At 39.9% G+C, this 22,323-nt stretch overlaps 1 protein-coding gene across 1 annotated transcript in view; it reads right to left on the bottom strand.

The window, feature by feature from the left end:
- The window catches only part of CNTNAP5 (contactin associated protein family member 5), a 227,120-nt gene that overhangs the window by 115,002 nt on the left and 89,795 nt on the right, over positions 1–22,323 (bottom strand). The window contains exons 8-10 of the mRNA XM_075710407.1: positions 16,906–17,170; positions 14,118–14,267; positions 12,830–13,001 (exon numbers count right to left, since the gene is read on the bottom strand). Coding sequence (XP_075566522.1) covers positions 12,830–13,001; positions 14,118–14,267; positions 16,906–17,170 — 587 coding nt within the window. The remainder of the gene's footprint in view (positions 1–12,829; positions 13,002–14,117; positions 14,268–16,905; positions 17,171–22,323) is intronic.

The raw sequence follows: 22,323 nt of genomic DNA, 5'->3' as shown, positions 1-22,323 counted from the left end.
ATCCCACTCATATTTTCCCCTGGATGTCTGTCTGTGGAAAAATAGCGGGCTAGGTCCCCTTAACTAAAGGGAGAAAAGAGAACTACCGGAACTAGAGGGAAGAAGGGAGAAAGAGTGAGTAAAAACAATATTAAGACAGGCTGCAAAAGATTTAACACACTCCACATCTTTGGTTTTCCTCAGTACACATTCCCTCCTCATCACCACGCCTCCCAGTGTCTCTCTCCTCTCGCAACTTTAGAAAACTGAACAACTTTTTAAAAAGTATTGTGGCATACTTTAGTTTTTTCTTTTTTAAGCCATCTACATTTTCTTCTCTAAGTTTATTATGTTATGAGAAGACATGGAGTACAAACAGAACAAGAGTAATGTGAACAAAGACAATTTATTTTCCATGCTGGAAATCATTTACTCTATCACACTGAATAGAAGTAAAAAAAAAAAAAAAACTAAAGAAAAAGAAAGGCGCTTTTTTTTTGTCATTTTAATAATTTGTCACAAAGGTAGGTTTTTCTTCTTTCTGAGATTTGCAAAACTTGATGACTGAACTTTTAAAATATATTATATTTCCATTGTTGGCCACCTTGGTTCTCAGACACTGCACTTGCATACCACTCTGAGACGAACATTTAGGAGATCTGAACATTGATGCTAACTGCCCTCAGGATGTGGCTGGGACAGAACTGTGGGAGGAAGTTGTGCTGGGATCTGTGTGAGTGAAGGGAAAAGAGCCTGTTATCTATGCCTTAGATAAAAGGCATTTTTTTTATGGTTTGATTGCTTTGTTGTTAGAACACCTACATTTTTAATAGAGGTAAATGTGCTGACAGTTTGGCTTGGCATCAGCAGAAAGGATTTAATATAAATAAATTTGAAAATGAAAAAAGGGAAACAAATAAACCATCCTGTACAGACAGCTGTTCCATTTAGAATTCATCATTTTACAAAGCAAAAGCAGAAAAGCCATCTGCAAAAATCAAACAAACAAACAAGGACGGGATATTATAACCTACATGCATCCCTGTAATTGGCCTTTAATTTAGCATGGCGTTGCATATCCCATGAATTTTGACTCTAAAGGGATAGCAATGGGGGTGAACTCTACTCAGGTACCCCCAGAAACTCGATTCCACACTGAAGTCAGATTCCAAAAGCTACTTAAGTAGCCCCCTACCAAGCTTCAGACTGCCTTCTTTCTCCACAGGGTTCTCATTCAGGGCAAACCCCCTCTCCAGCACTAGTGGGAAGTCCCTCCACTCTGTATCAAAGACAAAAGCTAACTATCTCTAACTCCAGCATCTTTCCACATGTCCAAGTCATTACAGTTCTAGGAAGGAGATCACCCTGCTCAAACCAGTTCTGTAGTTAACCTTTTACAGCATTTATTAAACACATTTTAAAGGACCAGATCAGTATGGCTCTTAATTACCCTGCAGTGACATCAGGTAAATGAGATTTGAATTCAGCACCATTGTCATGCTTCACGTGAAAATAAATAAATAAGCAAACTTATCTGGAAAAGAACAAGACTAAAATAAAACATGATCTTTCTCCAACTCAGATGTTCTGATGTGAGTGCATCAGATGAATCTGAAGAATCTGTCTTTATTTTGTTCTGAAACACGGTATTTCTATAGACTAGTGCACCCTTCATGGGCCCTGCATCATTGTTTTCTGCAGCTGGTCTTGCATGTATGAAACAAAGCCAGGGAAAACAAAAAGCCTTAAAATTAAGGCAGGGCAGGCAAAACTGACTCCTGGCATTATCCAAATCATCTGAACACTCACTTTCATTCACATTAAAGTGAGACAAAGGACAGAAAACTCCCCCTTCTTCAGAGGTAGCATCCTCCAGTGTGATTGCCTGTTTTTACAGACTTTGCTTTGTACAAACATATTTTTGTTTTATAACTACTGCAGACTGAGCTCATCTGACAGTGCAAAGCTCATATACCAGTCCAAGAGCAGGGAATTCTTCTACATGGTTTCATTACACTTCATTGTCAGTCAGCCCTTAAGCTGTCAGGGAGAGAAGTTCTGTCATTACCTGTATTATCTGGCTAAGTTTAAACATTAGAATAGGGATGAGAAAATGTGGGGTGATCTTCAGAACTGTGGGGATTTTAATTCCAATACCCAGGTTTTGCGTGTTTGTGGGTTTGGATTTTTCAAATCTTGCTCAGTTTTTCTGCATCCTGCCCTTCCAACTTGGGTGACATTGAGGGGATTTCCACACTCCAAAAATTCGCTACCTGCAGTGGTTTAATTACATTAGTTAGCATGTCTAATTTGTGATGCAGGTGCATACTTTTGGGAAGGACCCAAGGGGTTCTTCGCTCTCACAGAACATCATGTATTCCTCTATTTCTAATACTATTTTCCCACTGTATATTCATCTTTACAATGGATTAAGTCATTAAGATACCTTTTTCACCATTTCCTTCCTCGCCATGTAACAGTTTGGATTTGGGATATTTTCCCCTTTCCATTTCCACATCATTATTTCCAGTGTTTTTCTCTGGTTTTAGTACAGAGAAAGAGGAAAAAGATAAATTCTTCAAGAACAATTTGATGAAAAAGAGGCATGTCTAACAATATTGTAATTTTTGCTGCATAAACACAAAGCAAATTGACCATGTTTTACAAACTACCAACACAATCATAAGAAAGGGAAACTTTTTGAAAACCTGTCCACAATTTATTTCATTAAAATAGAAGCTGAAAGGACACCTGAAGCTTCAGTGTGCCCTGTGCTATTTGTAAATATATCCATTGGAGCCTACATTTTAAATGGGCAAAAGAGACAAAATGTGAGGGGGGAAATAATCACTCACAAGACTGAAGTGCTCTTTTTAAGGTGACACAAAAGACCAGAGGAACTACAACCTGGATAATCAGATCCTTACAACCAACCAGTACAGCCCCTCCTGTATGTAGCATTTAATGGAACAATTCTAGAAAAAGATCCAGAATTCTAGCATCTGAAGATGTGCAGTTTAAATGCTTTTTTTTTTGGCTGATGACAGACATCAGCACAAGAAGGACATGGACCTGTTGGAATGGGTCCAGAGGAGGGCCACAAAAATGATCCGAGGGCTGGAGCACCTCTCCTACGAGGGCAGGCTGAGAGAGTTGGGGTTGTTCAGCCTGGAGAAGAGGAGGCTGTGGGGAGACCTTATTGCAGCCTTTCAGTACTTAAAGGGGGCCTACAGGAAGGATGGGGAGAATCTTTTTAGCAAGGCCTGTTGTGACAGGACAAGGAGTAATGGATTTAAATTCAAGAAGAATAGATTTAGACTAGACATAAGAAAGAAATTTTTTACAATGATGGTGGTGAAGCACTGGAACAGGTTGCCCAGAGAGGTGGTAGAGGCCCCATCCCTGGCAACATTCAAGGTCAGGTTGGATGTGGCTCTGAGCACCCTGATCTGGTTAAAGCTGTCCCTGCTCACTGCAGGGGGGTTGGGCTAGATGACCTCTAAAGGTCCCTTCCAACCCAAAGCATTCTATGATTCTATATAGGCAGGCAATATTCAAATCTACTTTGGGATTTACCCAAAACCCAGATATGTTTTAAAAGAGGACAGATGACATCCCATCTTATGTCTTCAGCTGGTCCCAGTTTTGATCACCATCCAAATTCAAAAAGTGTGGTCTAAAAACATCCAACCCATCCAACCCAAAACATCAACCCCAGAATGAAAAATTTAAGAGGACAGAGAAAATAACCTGGAATATTGTCCTGGTTTGGCTGGGATAGAGCTCATTTTCTTCCTAGTAGCTGTATAGTGCTGTGTTTTGGATTTAGTATTAGAATAATGTTGATAACACATGGATGTTTTAGTTGTTGCTAAGTAGTGCTTACACTAAATCAAGGACTTTTCAGCTTCTTGTGCTCTACTGTCTGAGAAGGCTGGACATGCACAAGAAGCTGGGAGGGGGCACAGCCAGGACAGCTGACCAAACTGGCCAAAAGGATATTCCATACCACATGATGATGTAACACTCAGTATATTAATTAGGGGAAAGCTGGCTGGGGGGCCCTTGCTCAGGGACTGGCTGGGCATCAGTCAGTGGGTGGTGAGCAATTGCACCATGCATCATTTGCTTTGTATATTCTATTATTATTATTATTATTATTGTTTTATTTTGTTTTATTTCATTTTTATTTTATTTTATTTTATTTCAGTTATAAAACTATTATCTCAACCCATGAGTTTTCTCACTTTTACTCTTCCGATTCTCTCCCCCATCCCACCAGGCGGGGGAGTGAGCGAGTGGCTGTGTGGGACTCATCACCAGCTGGGGTTAAACCACAACAAATATAAAATATTTGTCATTTCTGCAGAAAAGACATTATGTACTGAAAATAGCAATACTAGAGAGAATGAAAAGAATGGATGCCAAATTGTCTGTTTTGGTTTTTTTTTCTTTTAATTCCTTCTGCAATGCACTGCAGGTATTTATGTGGGGGTGAATGCAATATTAAGTGTTTGCTTTTTCAATCCCAGCCTGGGACTGTAATAAATAAAATTAAAACTCACTGGGCATAATTAGCCAGGATATTTTCTCATTTGCATGTCCAACTTCGGGGGGGAAGGGGGATGGAAATCATATAAAGTTTGGCTTCTGCTGCAGGGCATACATTAAGTCTTAGAGGAGATTTGGGAAATGCAAAAAGAGACTGTGCTTTCATTGGATTTATCCTAACACCCTTCACCTGCAATAGTAATTAATTTCCCAAAGGCCCATTTTGACAGTACAACACATGAAGCAATGTTAAGTTCAGTACTAAAAGAAAAGGAGGAAAAAGTAAAAAATTATTATTTCTTACAAGTAAAAATTGATAGTAAAATCTAATGGAAACTACAAAGGAAATAGGTATAAAGCAGAATTTCAAAGGTCAACTCTAGCAAGCAAAAAGAACACTTTAAGCTAATTTATTTAGCAAATGTTATGAAGAATTTTCACAGATAAAACATGGGTAGGGATAAAAGGATAGAGACTAAGGATGCTATTTGTACTCTGTAACTCAAGTAGTACAGGGAAGCAAACTCATGAATCAACTCAGTATGCTTCTCCCTGATGAGGTAAGCTGTTAACGCCAATCCCATGACAGTGATTATTATGTATACCACATGCTGTTCTCTCCATTTGTATTTGCTAGGAGAATTGGAATATGCAGATGAATCTTGGTTTAATAAGGACAGCAATATCAGTGTGTACTTGTGTCTGCCTGCTGATGCTATAGAGATGAAACATTGCCAGGATTCATAAGAAAATATCTGAGGTCAGGTTTGCGTTCCTCATTGCAGATCTCTGGAATTCCCAGGATGTGCTTCCAGATGCACGATCCATCCATCTGCCAAGGTGGATTCAACGTTAATATTTTTTTTTTTCTTCCCCCCTCCCCCAGGTCACTTAAGGGAACTGAAGTTCCCAGTGTTGTCCTTGACAAGTACTGTCAGTATTTGCTATAGCGAGGGCAGGGTGCCAGCCAAGTAAAAATAGGACAACCCAGTCAAAGCTTCATCAGCGCAAAATCAACACAAACTGCAGCAATCAGATTAAAGTACCCTAGCAGTTGTAGACAGGGAGAGCAATGCATGCATTTATCTATGCATTCATACGAATCTGAGCCTAAAGGAAAGCAGTCTCTGACTACCCTCATAGTTCATTTATGGATAACGACAGGTTGAACGTGTAAATGGCCTTCTTAATCCCAAGACTACCTAGTCTCTTATACACAAGCACAAATAGCATATAAAACTTACGACAACATAACAACGGGTGTACACTGTGCTTCTGCATCTGTCTTAGTCCTACCTCTGTCCAGGTAAACTTTGCTACCAAAAAGACAATGGTTTCAAGCTATTTCAGCCCTCACAGAAATAACAGATTCACATGAAATTTCAAGCTCCTTAACAGAGTTTTCTCTGTCACTGGCCAACTTAAATACCACATGCTTTGTGATGGGGGTTGAGGAGTTCAAGAGCATTAATGTAACCAATGTCATTGTTAAGGATGTGACACATCTAAGAACGTGCCTCAAAAGCCTAGTGGAAGCAACCGTTTGTCTAGCATCATCTTGAGGGGCAAAGGAGACTATTTCCATGAAAGGTGTCAAGTCAGAAGAAAACAAGGCCAGTTTTCCCCTTACGACAGTTGTTTTGCCCAAGCTATCCCAACTGCAATGCCTCCTAAGCACTTCTCTTTACAGAGTTTGGACGGGCTGATAGGGGAAACCACACCAGATCTTACCTTTTTGTGCACACACGGAGTGCAATAACTCCTGGAAATGGAATTTTCTTCTCTGTGACTAACAGTGCAAAGCAGTTTGTCCCACTACATGCAAGAAGTAGATAAGATTAATCAATCCATGCCTTCAGACTGCAGGCAACACCGCAGCCCTTGCTGCTGTATTCCAAGGGGTCCATCTGCTGTAAGAGCAGACAGCCTTGCTCAGCCCAAAGGGAGCATCTGTGCCGTATGATGAAGGGCTGGAAATCCACAGTGTTTCTGGACTGACGTTTAATGATTTTCTGGCACTTTTTCCTAATATCCATGGCAACTTTTGAGCTGCAGTATCTCTTGAGCCCACATTCCTGCATCTATTCTCTGAACAGGATGCCAACTACAGCAAACAACCAACTCAGCTTCAGGACTGAAGCTAGTATTTCTAGTCCCAAAATCTGGCATTCCAGCCAATTGCTGAACAGGAAATCCCAGAGATTCTCAACAATGTGGCCAAGTTCTCAGCATCTGCATATTTGTTTTCCTACCCATTTCATTTATTTTTAAATGAGAGGCTGCCTGAATTTCCCCCAGGCTATGCCTTCCATTGTTTGCCCACACACAGTCAGACCCACACCCCCACTATTCCACTGCCACGTAGGAAGAGAAAACACAGCGCAGAAAGAATTAGTACTTAGCAAAATTCACAGTCAGATTCCAACATATTTTGAGATTAGCACAGCTATGACAAAATATATTTTGGTTTTGAACAAGAGAGGCACAAAGTGCTGCCTGCAATGAAAAAGATGTTTTTAAAACAGTAAGGAACTTCGCATTCATAGTCCTAAAACTATCACCTCCCTCCAGACTTCACTTCAGATAAACAGTGCCTCTCCTCCAATTTCCTTACTCTGACAGTGTCACAGCAAAGATGCTGATGAAATAAGTTTAAGAGTATCCCACTGAACACTTTGCCAGCTTCCAGCAATCTGTGGCTTATGGATTCATGTACGCCTTACTGGCTTTTTCCTTTATATTTGACCTCTACAGCATCTAACAACATCCAATTTGATGCTGTGAATTGGTGAGAAACAGCAAATTCTTCTTTATTATTCACTTCCTTCATGCTGCTCCTCATCACGCAACCCTGCCTAGCTCTCCCTTCTCCAGGCTGAAGAGTCCTAGCTTATTTAATCTCCCCTTGTAAAGAACAATTTGTGGCACACAAAAGAACAGAGTGTCAGTTTTAGAAGCAGCTGTGAGGTCTGAATGACAGACTCTGATAGTCAGAGCTGCACACAGCACCACCTCTGTGTGGCCCAGAGAGGATGTACTTCTTGGAAAGGGCTGGTCAGGCCAAGGCTGAGGTCAGTGAATACATCTAACTGGATTTGTGTTTCATCTTTTAGCAATTGAAATAGAGGTTATAAAGGGATCAATACACAGTTGTTAGTTTGATTTACTAAGGGGAAGATGTTCCCATAGTTATCCAGAGCCTTAGTCCCCACCTCCTTCTAACAGCTTACAAACTTCTCACTCTCATTCTGACCACACTGAAAGAGGGGCAGACACCTCAAATCCAAGAAGTCACAGGATCTCATGAAAAAAGAGAGATAAGTAGAAGGGAATCAAGTTACTGTTCATCAAAATAAAATCCACAGCCTGAGCTGAAACATCATTCTAGACATCATGGAATCTGCAAAGAAGAAATCCCAAGAAAAAAACAGGACAATAAATCCTACGGTCACAGACCTTGATCCTGCAGTTGTAAAAATGAATAATGAATTTTTAGAAGCAAAAAGCAAATCAGGAAAGTGAAAAATGTGTGGAAGGTGTTGCTCCTTCCCCTCTTTTTCTCTAAACCAGAACTACTTAGGAAAGTCTTTCCAGCTTGTATCTGTTAAGCCCTTAACACTACCTGCAGGTGAAGGATGGGGAGCCTGGCCATACACTTAAAGTCTCTGAATTCAAAGACTTCATGGCACTTTCACTTCCAGACATCTCTGCCTTGTTACTTTCTGCTCTGTACCATGCCATAGAGGGAAAATGCCAGCATGCTGTAGGAAACTATATTTTCTGACTTACTAATTGAGTGTAAAGCAAACAACCCCTGATGTGTACCTGCATTCCTAACCAAGCAGAAATCCTGAAAAAGCAACAACAAAGAGAGATAAAATTAAATCCAATTCCATTAAATATGGAGGAGACCTCTATGGCTTAGTAGGATATTGTCTCATTTTTTCTTTACCTCTCATTGGAATAGGGATAAATGCATTGCAGGCAGCCATGACCTCTAACACTTCATAACAGGAGCAGTGTAAGCACTACACTTTGCAACGTCCTCAGAAAAGACTGAGCAATCTGTGTATTTGGACAACCACAGCAAATACACATACTAAGAACAAAAGAAAAAAAATAGTTAGCTGGATTAACTGTGGGCAGGCAGTGGGGATAATGCCAAGAATCCTACAAATGCATTGTTACAGGAAAAATTATTTCCTCCTACAGATTCTATTTCCCTGTTCCACAAAGCATTGAGAACAGTTTGCAGGAACAGCTTTTTCTTGAAGGAGGTGAAGAGGGGATATGGCACTACTTTGCAGGGCTTGTGGAGTAGACACAGCTCTAATATGAACAGATTGGGGACGCCCCTCCTTGCACAGGATGCGTCACCAAAGGACAACATGTAGGTACCGCACAAGGGGATGGCAAATCAGAGACAACTTGAAATGCAAAAGTAGGAACATTAGTGATGCTGGCACTGCAGCTGAGGGCTAGAAACAAGCAGTCTCTTAGCAGGAGATGGTGCTAACTAGCCTTCTTCTATCACCAGGACAGTCCATATTGCTGTGTTCAACTCCAGACTGTACAGACTTTTAACGTCCTACTGAAAGCACAGAAGACATGAGTTTTCTGTGTTATCTGCTAATCCCAGCTTTCACAGATACATCCTGAACTGTCCACTCAGCCAGAACCAGAACAGCTACTGGGTGGCCTCATTCACAGGATCACTAAGGCTGCAAGGAGTCTCTGGAGGTCTCTAGCAAAAGCCCCCTGCTCAAAGCAGGGTCTGCAACAGGGTCAAGTTCACTTGTGTCTCCAAAAGCATCTTCACCTGGCACTGTCTCCCCAACCACCAAATGGAAAGTAGGCAAAACTCTGTATATTTCTAACGACATTGCCATTTTTTGTGTGTACTATCTATAGCTCAGCTAGTAACAGGGCATTTATTTCCTGAGAAACAGTTACTGAAGGATGGAAATAACAAATACAGGGAGGCAGAAAGTGTTCAGGCCAAGTTCACCCGAGCACCCATATACTTCAAATACTAGAGATGAGAGATGTTATTAAGGCTTAGTCCCTCACATGGCTCCATTTAAATTAATGGAGGCTCATCACTTTATACAGGGACTCCCAGAGGGTGTGTGTGGGATGGGGTGCTTATAATATGCTTACACAACTAGTTTCTCTCTCAAAAACATACTGCTGGCATCAATAGTAGTCCCAGTTTATCATCTTTCAAAACAAAGTCATTAATTCTCTTTTTAAGAGTAGGTACAAGTTGCAGTGAACTGCCTAACGACTGCTTTCAGAGCCCAGGTCTGAATGAGCTTGGCCTACAAGCCTCTTAACAAATAAACTGCTTTCTAAATAGAGGCATAGTCCTCAAAAGAGGTTTTTTGCTTAGATAACTAAGACAAATGTCCCATTTACATGTTAATTAAGCTACACTGTTCCCACATGCTTTAAAATTACAAAAACACGTGCTTTACAGTGCACACAGCAATAAATCTTATAATTAAGAAAGGGGAGATCGCATTTCTCGGAGGAGATGCTTTTACAGAGTTTTAACACTCCTTATATAGAGAGAATGAGCAGCTGGATACTGCATGCCTGGAGCCAGACCCCAACTTTCCTATAGACCAGAGCTGCTGCAATACAGAACACTAGCTGAACTACAATGACTAGTTGAATTACAGCAACTGGAAGTGTCAGACATTTTGTGCAATGAACCAATTTGAACAAGATTTGAAAACATACTCAAGGGTACACCGTGCAGACTAGATAGCAATACAGTCTTTAGATTTTAATTCAAATCTCCTGTTCTCCCAAACTTTCCGTCTATATTTTGTTGTAACCAATTATGCCATAATATAGGCTTGCAGAACCTAAAATTTTCAAAAATGGTTAGGAGGAACACATTCCACAAATACTTTCTTGTTCAGTCTTTCCCCAGATCATCCACTGGCTTAGGATCCATTGTGTTGGCAAAATAACACAAAAGATTTAGTGTCTTGTCTGTATTTTTTTTATTTACTTTCTTTGACTTTCATCCCTCTTTCCAACTGTCCCTTGCTGCTATGACCCCTCTTGACTTCAGTAGTGCACCAGCAGTACTTCATCCTGTGAATTTTTGAACAACTGTTGTCACTTCCTGAAATCAGTTCTGTAAATTTAACCTCTTTCAAGATTGTGTCCCAGATGTGTAAAATGTGTAATATGATTTGGACAAAAAACCCCCCCCAAAAAAACCAAACCGAAAAAAAACCCCCAAAACCCAAAAAAATCCTTCCTTCTTCCCTGTAAAACAGATTCAGCTCAGTTATTGGAATTAACAGACAGGAAAAGTGTGCTGGGTGTTTCACTGAATGAGAAAGCTGCAATCTCCACAGTGCCAGTGAGGCTCGCGCCCTTCCATGACGAGGGGAATTTCTGAACTTCAGCCCAACACTTTCCCACACTGCAAGCTTCTCTATTCCCCTTCAGGGCACCTCCACTGATACACCAAATCTAGCTATACACCACTTTTGCCAATTGTAAATCAAATCCTTTTTTTCCTTTTTTTAAATCTGCCTTGGTTTTGTGATCATATCTACTATATGATCTAGGTAGATCACATCTACTATGTGATCATAACTACTATAGATCATGTCTACTGCAGATCTACCTAGATCAGATAATACAGACACATAAATTTAGGCTGTCCAGAGAACTGCATTGGAAGAGAGTGCTTTAATCTTCGGTAGATCACATATAAAACTTTTGTTTACGTGTGATATATTCAAGACAATGATTATGTAAAGCGCCACCATTCTTATTATGTTTGGATAATTGCCCTGAATAGTTTTATGGTATGATCACAGACTGATGTTTGTCATCCTTGGGATACTGAAGATGAGGAAGACACTTGCAGTAATATCACAGATTTACATTGTAGCCTGGACTTGGTGACAGTGGAGGCACTGGAGACCTCTCACAGCACCTCTGCATCGTAACAAAAGAGTTCTCTTCTGTTTCAATATACAAATATAAAAGTTGCCTTTGAATGGTCCACTCAATCTTAAAGAATCTGGTTTTCCAAGAAAACAGCAAAATACTTTATTTCTCTTAATTCTCAGGAAAGTTTACATTTTTCTTCCTTTCATTAAATCAGCCGCATCTTATCAATTCCATCTACCATTTCAGGCACAGCAAGTGTGAAATTCATAACCCTCTGAATTCTGTCATTGTTAAACATGGAAACAGGTTTTATCAGCAGAGTCAGTATTTTCTCCATGCAAGTTAACAAATACAAACATACAAAGATGAGCACAAAGGTCTCACATAACACAGGTTTTGCCCACTTTTGAAAAGATTGCAGCTCCAGCAGGCTGATCCCTGCTACAGTAAGAAATAATGGAGATCGGCCTTCAGTTCCACCTCTCTAAGCAACATGTCTGAAAAAAATACATTACATGCTTAAGCGCCAAACACTTTTCCAAAATATCTTTACTGCTGCCTTAACTGTCTGAAGCACATGAAATTTCCAGCAGTTCCATTTCCATTCTTCAGAACTCAGCTAGATTAAAAAAAAGCCAAAATCAGAGCCTATTATTCCATGTACTAACTTCAAAGTAACATTTGCAGAAATAATTCAGAAATATTTAGACACTAAAAATCCATAGGAAGTAAAGGAGAAATTATGAAATACTTCAAAAAAATTAGTTGCTTATTTTCTCTCTACTCTTCATGAGAAAATCTGGGTTTCCTGTCAGGTTCTAGCTTAGGAGGGATTCAGATCAGTGTTTAAACTAGAATGTGTCTCTGGTAGACACAAACATTTCATCATTATATTGTCCTACTGAATGGGCAGTATGTCGCATGAGGTGTACCATATCTTCATTATAAACGTACTGTGCTGTAATGGCTAACAAGAAAAATTGTAAATGATCTACTTAAGCAAAACCAGCTAGTATATTAAGGGGATGACATGTTCTGATGAATCAAATAATTTTTCCTTCTCTTTCATTCTCTTCTAGAACTTCAAAGCAATCAAATGTTGTTTATGCATAAAATTTAATCCTTTCACCAATCTGTAGTTTGATTGAATTTGCATACTCTATTTCCTACAAGTCAATGTGAAGAGAGCCTCATGTAATTGAAACCATCTCCCCTCCAGTCCTCCTATCTTTGCTGTAATATTTTCTATTAGTAGCTCTATTATGTCTAATATCCGTAATGTTGGCAGATTAGAACTTTCACTTAATGCAAGCTGTATTTATAAACCACTAGGATGAAAAAAGAACAAATACAAGAAAAAGGAAACAATAATTACCTGTCTTTGATGCCACACAGATCAATGTGTAAATCACTAAAATTCCCCAGGGAGCCTTGCTGAACTAAAATGAGGTCCTTGGGCTGGTTATCAATAAAGATGAGCCTCATACAGCCTTGAAAAGCAGTAATGGGATTTAAACATTGGGAATCGGTGAAATTGTCAGGGCACCCTGTGGGAAAGAGAAGAGGCAGAGAAGAATGTGGGAATGTTCATCTATTTCTGCTGGGATTTCCTGATGCAAGAACTTGGAGGCTCATTATTCCAGGCGTTTTCATTCTTTGTGCTATGCAACTTTCTGTGTTATAAATCCTTCAGTAAGGATTTTTTTTTTTTTTTAAGAGAAAAAAAAGAGAGAGCAGTCACTGGAAACATCAGAGTATGTGGTTTTCACATGAGCTAAGCAAAATCAAATGTGGTTTTTTCCATCTTCTTTAAACTCCACAGTTGATAGCAACTGACTTCCATAAAAAACTGTGCAAATTGTAAAATCATTCTGGGTTAAATTCTGCTGCTGAGGCAATCCACAGAGTAAAAGGATGAAATCCTGTGAACAGCAAGCAAGAAAACCATTTGTATCTGAGCTTTCTCAGTATTTAGCCAGCTGTGAGATCCAAAGCCTCCTGCGCATCCTCACTTAGTGCTTAGTATCCAGAGGGTTCATCAAGATCAGAGCCTTACTGCAGTAAACACTACACAGAAATTTATTAAATAAAAAGACAGTTGATGACAGTTCCTTTATCTAAATTAATGCTTCCACTCCAAAAAGCAGAAGGTAGTATTTTTCAAGACTCTTCTTTCCATTTTCAAAATTGTGCTAAACTTACGATGAGAGCACAGTACCTTTGTAAATCTGAGCCATATGTCAATTAAGCTCTGAAGTCTAAAGTCACTGAGGCTGACCAGGACAGTGATATGTACAGGAATGTTAATAATACTAATAGTCCTCAGGCCCTTTAACTAGAAAAAACACTTGTGGCTGATACAGCTATGTAGCTTTTGCATGTTTTGCCAGCTAGATGTATATACCTGTTGGCTACCACTACCAGTAATCCACTTTTATATCTGTGTTAGCACTTCTGTTCATTCTCTCTCTGTCAGGGTTGACCAAGATGCTTTGATCTTCCAACAGTGCTGTATGCGCTGCAACTCAATAGAGGGTCTAAAATCAGTTATTACAACATTTGTTCCTAGCCGCAAACAGAGTGCACCTGGGGAGACATCAATGGTGAGCACCTGAGGATATGCATCATAAAAACCTGTCCTGCATCTGTCTGAAAGAACCTACCTCCAAAATAGTAGCTGTTGCCAGAGTAGATCCTTGAGACAGTGGTTGCATGGCTAGCAGTGGCAGCATTGTTATCCAGCGTCAGGGTAATGCGATGTCTTCTGGCATTGATGTTAACAGAATGCCAAAGCCCATCGTGGAGATTGGTGCCTGGCAAAAAACAAGTACGAAGAGTGAAAAAAGAGGTGAAGGAGACAACTTTCTTCAAACCTCCTTTTGCTTCCAACTTGTGACCACAAATATGCAGCTGAGCCCAAAACAGGGAGAACTGGCAGCTGAAAAGAACTCATTACCTCTGGAAACAAACTGGTATAGAAGGAAAGGCCCAGGAAAGAGAAAGCTTTTGAGAGTATTTAAGTAGCTCATCTCACATTTTAATCTAACCTGTTTCTGGTACTGCAGTAACTCAGCAAGCTAGGAGGGCCGGCCCTTCGACTTTCTGGCATTATTACCATTTTGTGGGTGTTTATGTCTTATTTTTGGTCTGTTGGAAAATGATTATAGCTCACAGGAGAGTGCAGAGAAGATCTCTGTTGAGCTTCTGGTACTAAACGCATGCCTGAGATTGCAGAGGATTAGATTCAGTGAGATGGTCATACCCTGTCTCAGGCTCCAGTATGAAACCTGACAAACTCCAGCAGGTACCAGTAGGATTTGTGTTCCTTAAAACCCTTCAGCACTAAGTTAACACACAGTCTTTTTGATGGACGTACTGAAGCCTTTGTATATTGGATTTTGACATGGATCTTGTGAGAGCTGGGATTACTACTCTGACCAGGAATTTATGAAGGTACACAAGAGATTATGGTACTGAGTAGCCTCTTTCTCTTCTAGACACTTGTGCAAAGTGGGAAATAACCTCTCTGTTTCCTTATTCTGAAAATCAGTGTTGCATCTCATGGCTCTCGAAACAGCACCACACAGCTACAAAGAAACTCCACATCCTCTATTCTGACAGCCATGAAAATCAGTGGGCAAGCTTCTGAGCTCACACACACTGGTGCAGATCAAAAGTAACCTAATTACAGCTCAAAACACACTACCGTCAGGCTGGAGTCACCAAGACCAGCTGCAGACAGCTAGTATTTACCCCCCTCCCTAATCGAAGATTTTTCGTTAATGTAGCTTTCAGAAGAAACAAACAAGCACTTAGTGATACAAAGAGGTGTGAGAACAGTTCAAAACAAAAGAAAAAAAATTGTGGGTGTTATGCATATGAAAAGCCATTTCATCATGAATTTGAAAATGAGACAATTTCCACAGCAATGGTTGTTAACACATGCACAATTTCCGTAGAATAAGAGGCTGGCTTCCCAGAAAAAATGGATGATTTTTCACCTAGAACAAGTCCATTTTGAAGTGAAATATGTTGCTGAAGTTTGAAAAGATGTCAAAACACAATAGGCCCCATTTAGGGCAAAAATAGGTCCATTCTTGAGCAAGCATGAGTTCATTGTGAGTACCTGACATCTGCAGAACATGGCATTTGCAATTTCTGCATATTTTCCATGTGTAAGTAGGCAGTTTAGCAACGTTTTGGATAGCACCAAAGGCTGGGCTCAGGTTCATGATTTCAGAACTACATAAAAACAAATACACCCAACGAAATATTGACATTGCCTCAGCTTTGTCAACAATTTAATTAGGAGTGCAATAAAGGCTGGAAACTCAGTTTTCAGCATTCAGTTACAACAAGCTAAGGTTGTAGCAATCTACATGAATAAGGATTAGATGCAGGGCTGCCTCATTTTCTATCATAAAGGGGGATGAAACACATATATGGAACAGCTCTGCTTTGACAGCTCTGTCATTTTATGTCTGCTTCTTTTAATAGACATATCTGCCCTCTTTTAGTCTGTACTGGGAATATTTTAATATTACATATTTTTAAACAGCTGCTCTTTTAGAAAATATTATTATTATTATTTAGTTCCATCTGAGTTCCATCAGCATTACTCATCGACCTTTGGAAACTGGGTATTCAACCTACACAGAAAATGAATTTCTCAATCTCCCATGAGCGTGGCTGCATAGCAGCAAGGGATGTGCAGAGGCCTTGGGCTAAGGACAGAACATGAAACGTTTGAGATGCCAGCATGGCTTATATAGGTCACACTGGGACAGCAGCTGGGCCACTCTGGTCCTGCCTCTTGTTGTACAGTCTGAAATTGTTTCCCTGTTGTCTCTGGGAGCCAATCATAGCTGTTCTGGTAAGTGTTTACAAGCAATTTCCCTGGAATTTTATGTCAGAGAGGCAATACCATTTCACCCTCTTGCATCCTGCCAGCTGCACAGAGCAACCTGCAAACTGGCTAAGGAGGCCAGTGAGGGAGTGTGAGGAGAGGAAGCCCACAGTCAGTCTCTTCTGAGCATAACATAAAGGGAGAGTGTAAAGCTACAGTCAGAGAAGAAAATCAGATCTGAGGCTGCCTTAACTTGTGCTGGGGAATGGTGCAGCAGCTCCCAGCTGACTTCAGCACAATCTGAGGATGGGAAACAAGAAGGTCTTCATGTGACCTGACTGAAGAAAATTTAGTGTGACTGTTTAAGAACACAGAGGCTGAGCTAACTGTCAGGTACATTGAGTCTGGAGATCTCAGGATGCCAACTTTCCATGCTTAGACCTACCTCAAGCTGCACAGAGTGGTTCTACCACTGGCAAGCAGGAGAAAATTTGAAAAGAGAAAAGAAGATTGAGTGCTTCCTTATTTCACCATCCTTTCATACTGTGGGGTTAGACCTTTATCTTTTAAAGGGGGACAGATGAGAGCAAACAAAACTAAAGTACCTTCACTGATTTCTACTGGGTTCTCCGTCTCTTTCTGAATAATTAGTGTCAATCTCCCACTATGAAGGTAAACCAAAAGAGGTCCTGAATTTTCAGACAATTCGGTGAACAGAAGTAAGCCGTCTTTATTCCATGTTCGAAACTGGAAGCTGACTGACAAACCATCAATTTGAGGAGTGCCGGGTAGTAGCAAGTAGCTTCGACTGGCACTGACAAAGGTGATAGGAACAATTTGTGGTTCTGAGCAGGAAAAGGTCACGTTCCCCTGCAAATAATAAAAATCAAACATAATCAACAAGACAATTTTTTTTTTCCAGTCCTCCCAAAACATCCATAGTTAAATAGGCTCATTGGATTTCTAATGGCTCTCAGGGCTGAAATAGGTATTGTTATTCAGACACAAATCTTTGGAACTCATTAAGAAATGTATCTGTCCATTCTGGAAAAACACATCTGACTTCAAAATTTTACTTTAACTCCAAATGGAGGGGAGTGGGTGGGAAACCAAAACTCAAACCCTCAATTCTGAGAAGGATCTAAACATGTCTAAATGTCCCAAATCAAGACCATGCCTGGGTGCAGAAGGGCTCATTTGGTAGCCCAGACAGACCATCTCCACATAGCCACATCTGCTCTGTCTTTCCCAGCACTTTCCATTTCAAGCTCAAATTTAGCTTTATGTCAATAAAATCAAACTCATTTGGATCTATGTTGACTTCAGGAACTGACACTGAAGCACTAGCAAGTCCACTTGAACATTCATGTGCTGCTGGATGTGATACAAATATCCTGTGTTGGCTCTGCACTGATGGGACTACAGGGGTGTGAACAAGGCAAGCTGCAAGTGAAAAAACAAAGCATCCTCCAGTGCACAAGGATCCAACCAAACAGACTAGATTTATTCTAAATATAAGCCAAAATGCAGCCATTAATGATGGCATTTTTTGCTCATTTACACCAATCATACATAACATTAAAAGTAAAAACTTACTCATCTACTTGAATCTATTACATGGGGTGAAAGATGAGGCAAATTTCCTAGGTTTATTTCAAATATTCAATATATAACTTGCAGTAGCACTACTGGTTGTGTTTTCTTTTACTCTGAGTGACACAGCCCTGTGCTACTCCAAATAATAAAAGTCCACTTCATAATAATAACACAAATAATTAAACATACTTTTTCTGAAATTATTTCAAAATTCATAAGAAAACTCAAAGAAAAAGTCACTTGAATACAGTATTTATAGTGGGATGAAACAATAGTGAGATTTTCTGGCCAGTTCTAGGTCTCATGATTTCCACAGGGCATTTTGAGGAATTATTAAAATGTTAAATACACAGCAAGCCTGGTGAAATCTAGCACCATTTCAAGGCCAAACTTAGTTGATAACCTCAGTCATCCAGCCCTGAAATCAATGGTGCTGTTTGCCCAGAAGAGCAGCACATTTACTCAAAGCAGTCAGCAGAATCTGCACCAGCATGTATCACTGTAGTTTGTAGACGAACCAACTCCACCGTTTTTTTCAGTCATTGTAGATTACCCAACCAGGTCATTCAAGCCATGTAATAAAACCTTAACAATATATAAAGCCAGGACAAATTTAAGGAGCCATGTCTTTCAAAGCCACACCAGGAGACTGTTCCAGCCAGCTTGCTTTGAACTAGACTGCTTTGTAAAATACCAACTGGAATCTGATAAAAACATCCGAGTAAAAGGCTTTCTCCATGGCACTGCTTCTCATCAGAGCTGGTACCTCACTCTAACAGGATAATTATAATGAACAGCACTTGATGGATGTGTAGGAAGTTGCACAGTGCTTGGGGAATTCCTCCCTGAAATCTCAGACAGCTGATGGAACTGTTCCCTCTCACTTTCAAATGCCTTTCTAGCCTTTATTTTAAAATTGAACAGAAATAAAGTGCCAGAAAGAGACCAAGTTATCACTGGATGAAACAACCCTTGATAGATATATATCTATATCAAGCTATTTATGTATTCCCTGCCCTGTTAGGTGCAGAATGCTACATACCAGATATAGCCATGGCAAAAGTTATCCTTGGTATATCATGTTAGAATGCGTTTTGAGATATAATCCAAAGCTTATCTAAACTCACTTGAACATTAGTCAGGTGGGAAGTAGAATAGGAATTTGCTTTCAACCTTTTAATGTTTTCTACTACTTGCTGGGCTTTGCCTGCATAAGCCACAGGCTTTTTTTGCTGTTATATTTCCACCTCCATTTTCAATCAAATTCATGACAAATTACACAAAACAAAGACAGCCAACTGCACTGATGTAAACAAATATGGTTAACTCTCTCTAGAGCTTTTTAAAGGTTTGGACATTTAAAATACCAATGACAAATTTTCTTTGAAATTTTAGACATTTAGAGTGATTCAAGTAACCCCCCACAAAGTAGTAAGAATTTTACAGATCTTATACATACGTAACACTGGAGCTTGGAGAAAAGTTCAAAAGTTATCTGAGTCTGCACTCAAGTATCTAATTTGCTTCACTGGCAGTGGGAGGCTGTTACAAAATTCAAGACTGTAGAGGAGGATTTGCAACATTCGGATAGGATTTTTGTCTCAAAGCTCTTTGCAGATTTTATCTACCAGCAGAACAAGCTATGCCTAAACTGACTTAATGGTGCTGGAGAAGGAAAATGTTAAGATGAAAAAACATGTTTGCAATGCACAACAAACTTTCAGATAACCTTAAAATAAGCCAGTAAAGACCTCGTGTAGTCAATATGCTTTCAGCTGTTTGCAGCACCATAGCAAAGCATACTTGATGCATACGCATGGGCCTAAATATAAGGTCAAATTTCTGTCCACTTTTGATATGAGGTTCTCAGCATGTGCAACTAAGTCCTAAACTCATGGATTGCTGTGACCCCTTGACAAACTCAGCAACACTCTCTAGTCATTCAGACTAGCTAGTAATTCATGCCATCTGGGATCCACATGGAAGTCTTGTACTAGGACAGGAGCAGCAAAGAGTGCTGACTGAATCCATGGCCAATGCTGGGACATATGGGCAGGTCCTATGCTTCTCCTCCCATGTTTAATCAGGTGAGACTTCAGGCTCTGTAACCTCTCCATTGACTACACTGAAGCAGAGCAGATGTGATCCCACCTGACATAAGAACAAGCAGGTGGGAATGCATAAAGGCAGTGCTGTGATATTCTGTGTATATTGGACTAAAGGTACATTTGGGAGATAGAAGAGAGGCGTGTTTGCCTTTTGGGCAGGGTGTGTGGGTGTGTGGGGGTGTGTGTGTGACTTTTAACAAGGTACTTTTTGTTATTCTTATTCAAGAATTGAGATCTCCATGATATAAAGGGCAATAACTAGTTTTAGTCAGAGCTAAAAACTAGCCAGAACATTTGGGAAAAAATGTTAAATAAACCAATTGATGCCATGGGAATATCAGTCAGTTCAACTGACTCATCTAGGAGGGAAAAAACTCCTTAAAGCAGCATTCCAGAGCAAAACCAGATGATGTAGTTAATACACACAAACAATAGCTGCTGACATCCTTGCACTGACCAATGCTGCCTACCTTCCTAGAGACAATAGCATGAAAATTTGAAAAAAAAATACAAAACAGTTATTTTGAAAAATGTTTGTCCACTGAAGTGGGATAGTTTTCCACTATAAAAACTGTTAAATTTGCCCTGAATGTTATTCTTAAACATATTATTCCAGCAGGTCTAAGTCAGAAAATAAACAGCTCCCCCTTGCATCTGATCAGGAGCATTTTGCTTTAATTGGCAGCAGTTCTGGAACTCTCCAGGGTACATGCAAGACTTCTGGCAGACACTTGATTTTATAACTGAACCCAGTTTAACTGAAAAGTAAAAGCTCATTGGCTAGGAAATGGGATAAGAAGAGTCTAATCCCTAGAGAAAATAGAGACACTCAGCTCTACCCAGCTGCTGGAAACTCCAGTTATCACGTGGCATTTGAGAATTCCATCGAGTCCATCATCTGCAGGCTGATTAATGACTCCTCTAATAAGCAGTGAAATCTTTCCAAAAGCATTCTTATTGTTCTTACAAGAAGAACCTTCTGAACCTAGAAATGCAATGGAGATATTTGCAATTTGTTGACCAGCTGCCATGACACTTGTCTTAAGACAAGAGTGCGAGCACACAGATTTCTGCAGGAAGAGTACGGTTGCAAAGGTGTTCTCATTCAAGATGTTGAATGAACAAGTGACAGGATATTACAACATTTTAAGGCAGAATCAGAGTCTTTCCTATTAAAAAGAGAACCGAAGAACACGGTTGCTAAGTGATGAGGATAGAAGTGGATTACACAGAAGATCCTCTGAACCATAAACGTCATCTAAAACTGACTGGAGTCTGTCCAGTGACTTCTGTGGGGCTTCATTAAAACCTGTATAACTTTAATGAACCATTTCAGTTTTTTCTGGCCTTTCTTCATGTAGTATTATGTACTGTTGAATGAAGATGGAAGACTGCTACAACACCACACTCAGGGCAATTGGCGACAAGTTTCTTATACATCCCCATCACTCTCACAGAATACTAATCAAAAGTAGTACATATTTGGGAAATTATTCAAACTGACAGCTGAACTGAAATGCTCAACATTTAGCCTACCAAAGGATACGGGCCAAGATCACAGCTTGAGCAGGAAGAACAATAAATGAGTATTTCTGAGCTCTCATTCTACCTGTGGGTTAGAGCATCAAATGGGCACTTACTTTCCTCATTAATCACTCTATGGATAATATCCAATAAAAAGGATATCTTGTTTTCTGCAGAGGATCAGAAAGGAAGATTTCATATGACAGGTAAGGGGACTAAAATCCCAGGCCTGGATGAGATACAAACGTGGGTAAACTGGCAAGAATATCTCCAGCTTGGAAATTGGAGAATTATTTCTGACTGTGAAGAGACTGAGGTTGCAGACGAATTTGCAAAGAGAGTAACAGAGGAAAAAAGTGACCTCTTATGCAGTTTTAAAAGGATAAGATGAAAGATTGTCATTTAACTCTGAGCAACTGGATTTTAAGAATGGGGGAGGTTCCTTCAAATCCTGTTTTTAAATTGACTGTCTCAAGCAGAACAGATGTCAGGACACCCACATAGATTTCAAGTGATTCTCAAATCAAGACATTGCTAAGCACTGAATGAAAACCAAAACAAAGTGAGATACCAGCTCCAGCCTACTGACATACTGGTGCAAACTGTCTTCAAACAGGATGTGGGAGCACCAAGACACATGGTGTTACTTGAGTTAGGACTAGTCCACTGAGTGAGCAACTAGTCCATCCCAAGAGAAGGGCTCATACTTTAAGAGAAGCTCCTATACTGAGGTGGGTTTCTCTTTCTCTGAGCAAAATTTCATTATGGAAATCTGAAAGCTTACCTAATCTAAGT

The sequence above is a fragment of the Pelecanus crispus genome, chromosome 5, assembly GCF_030463565.1.
Source record: "Pelecanus crispus isolate bPelCri1 chromosome 5, bPelCri1.pri, whole genome shotgun sequence".
Classification (NCBI taxonomy): Eukaryota; Metazoa; Chordata; class Aves; order Pelecaniformes; family Pelecanidae; genus Pelecanus; species Pelecanus crispus.
The sequence above is the reverse complement of the archived record's forward strand: the minus strand, read 5'-3'. Positions and strand labels throughout refer to the sequence as shown.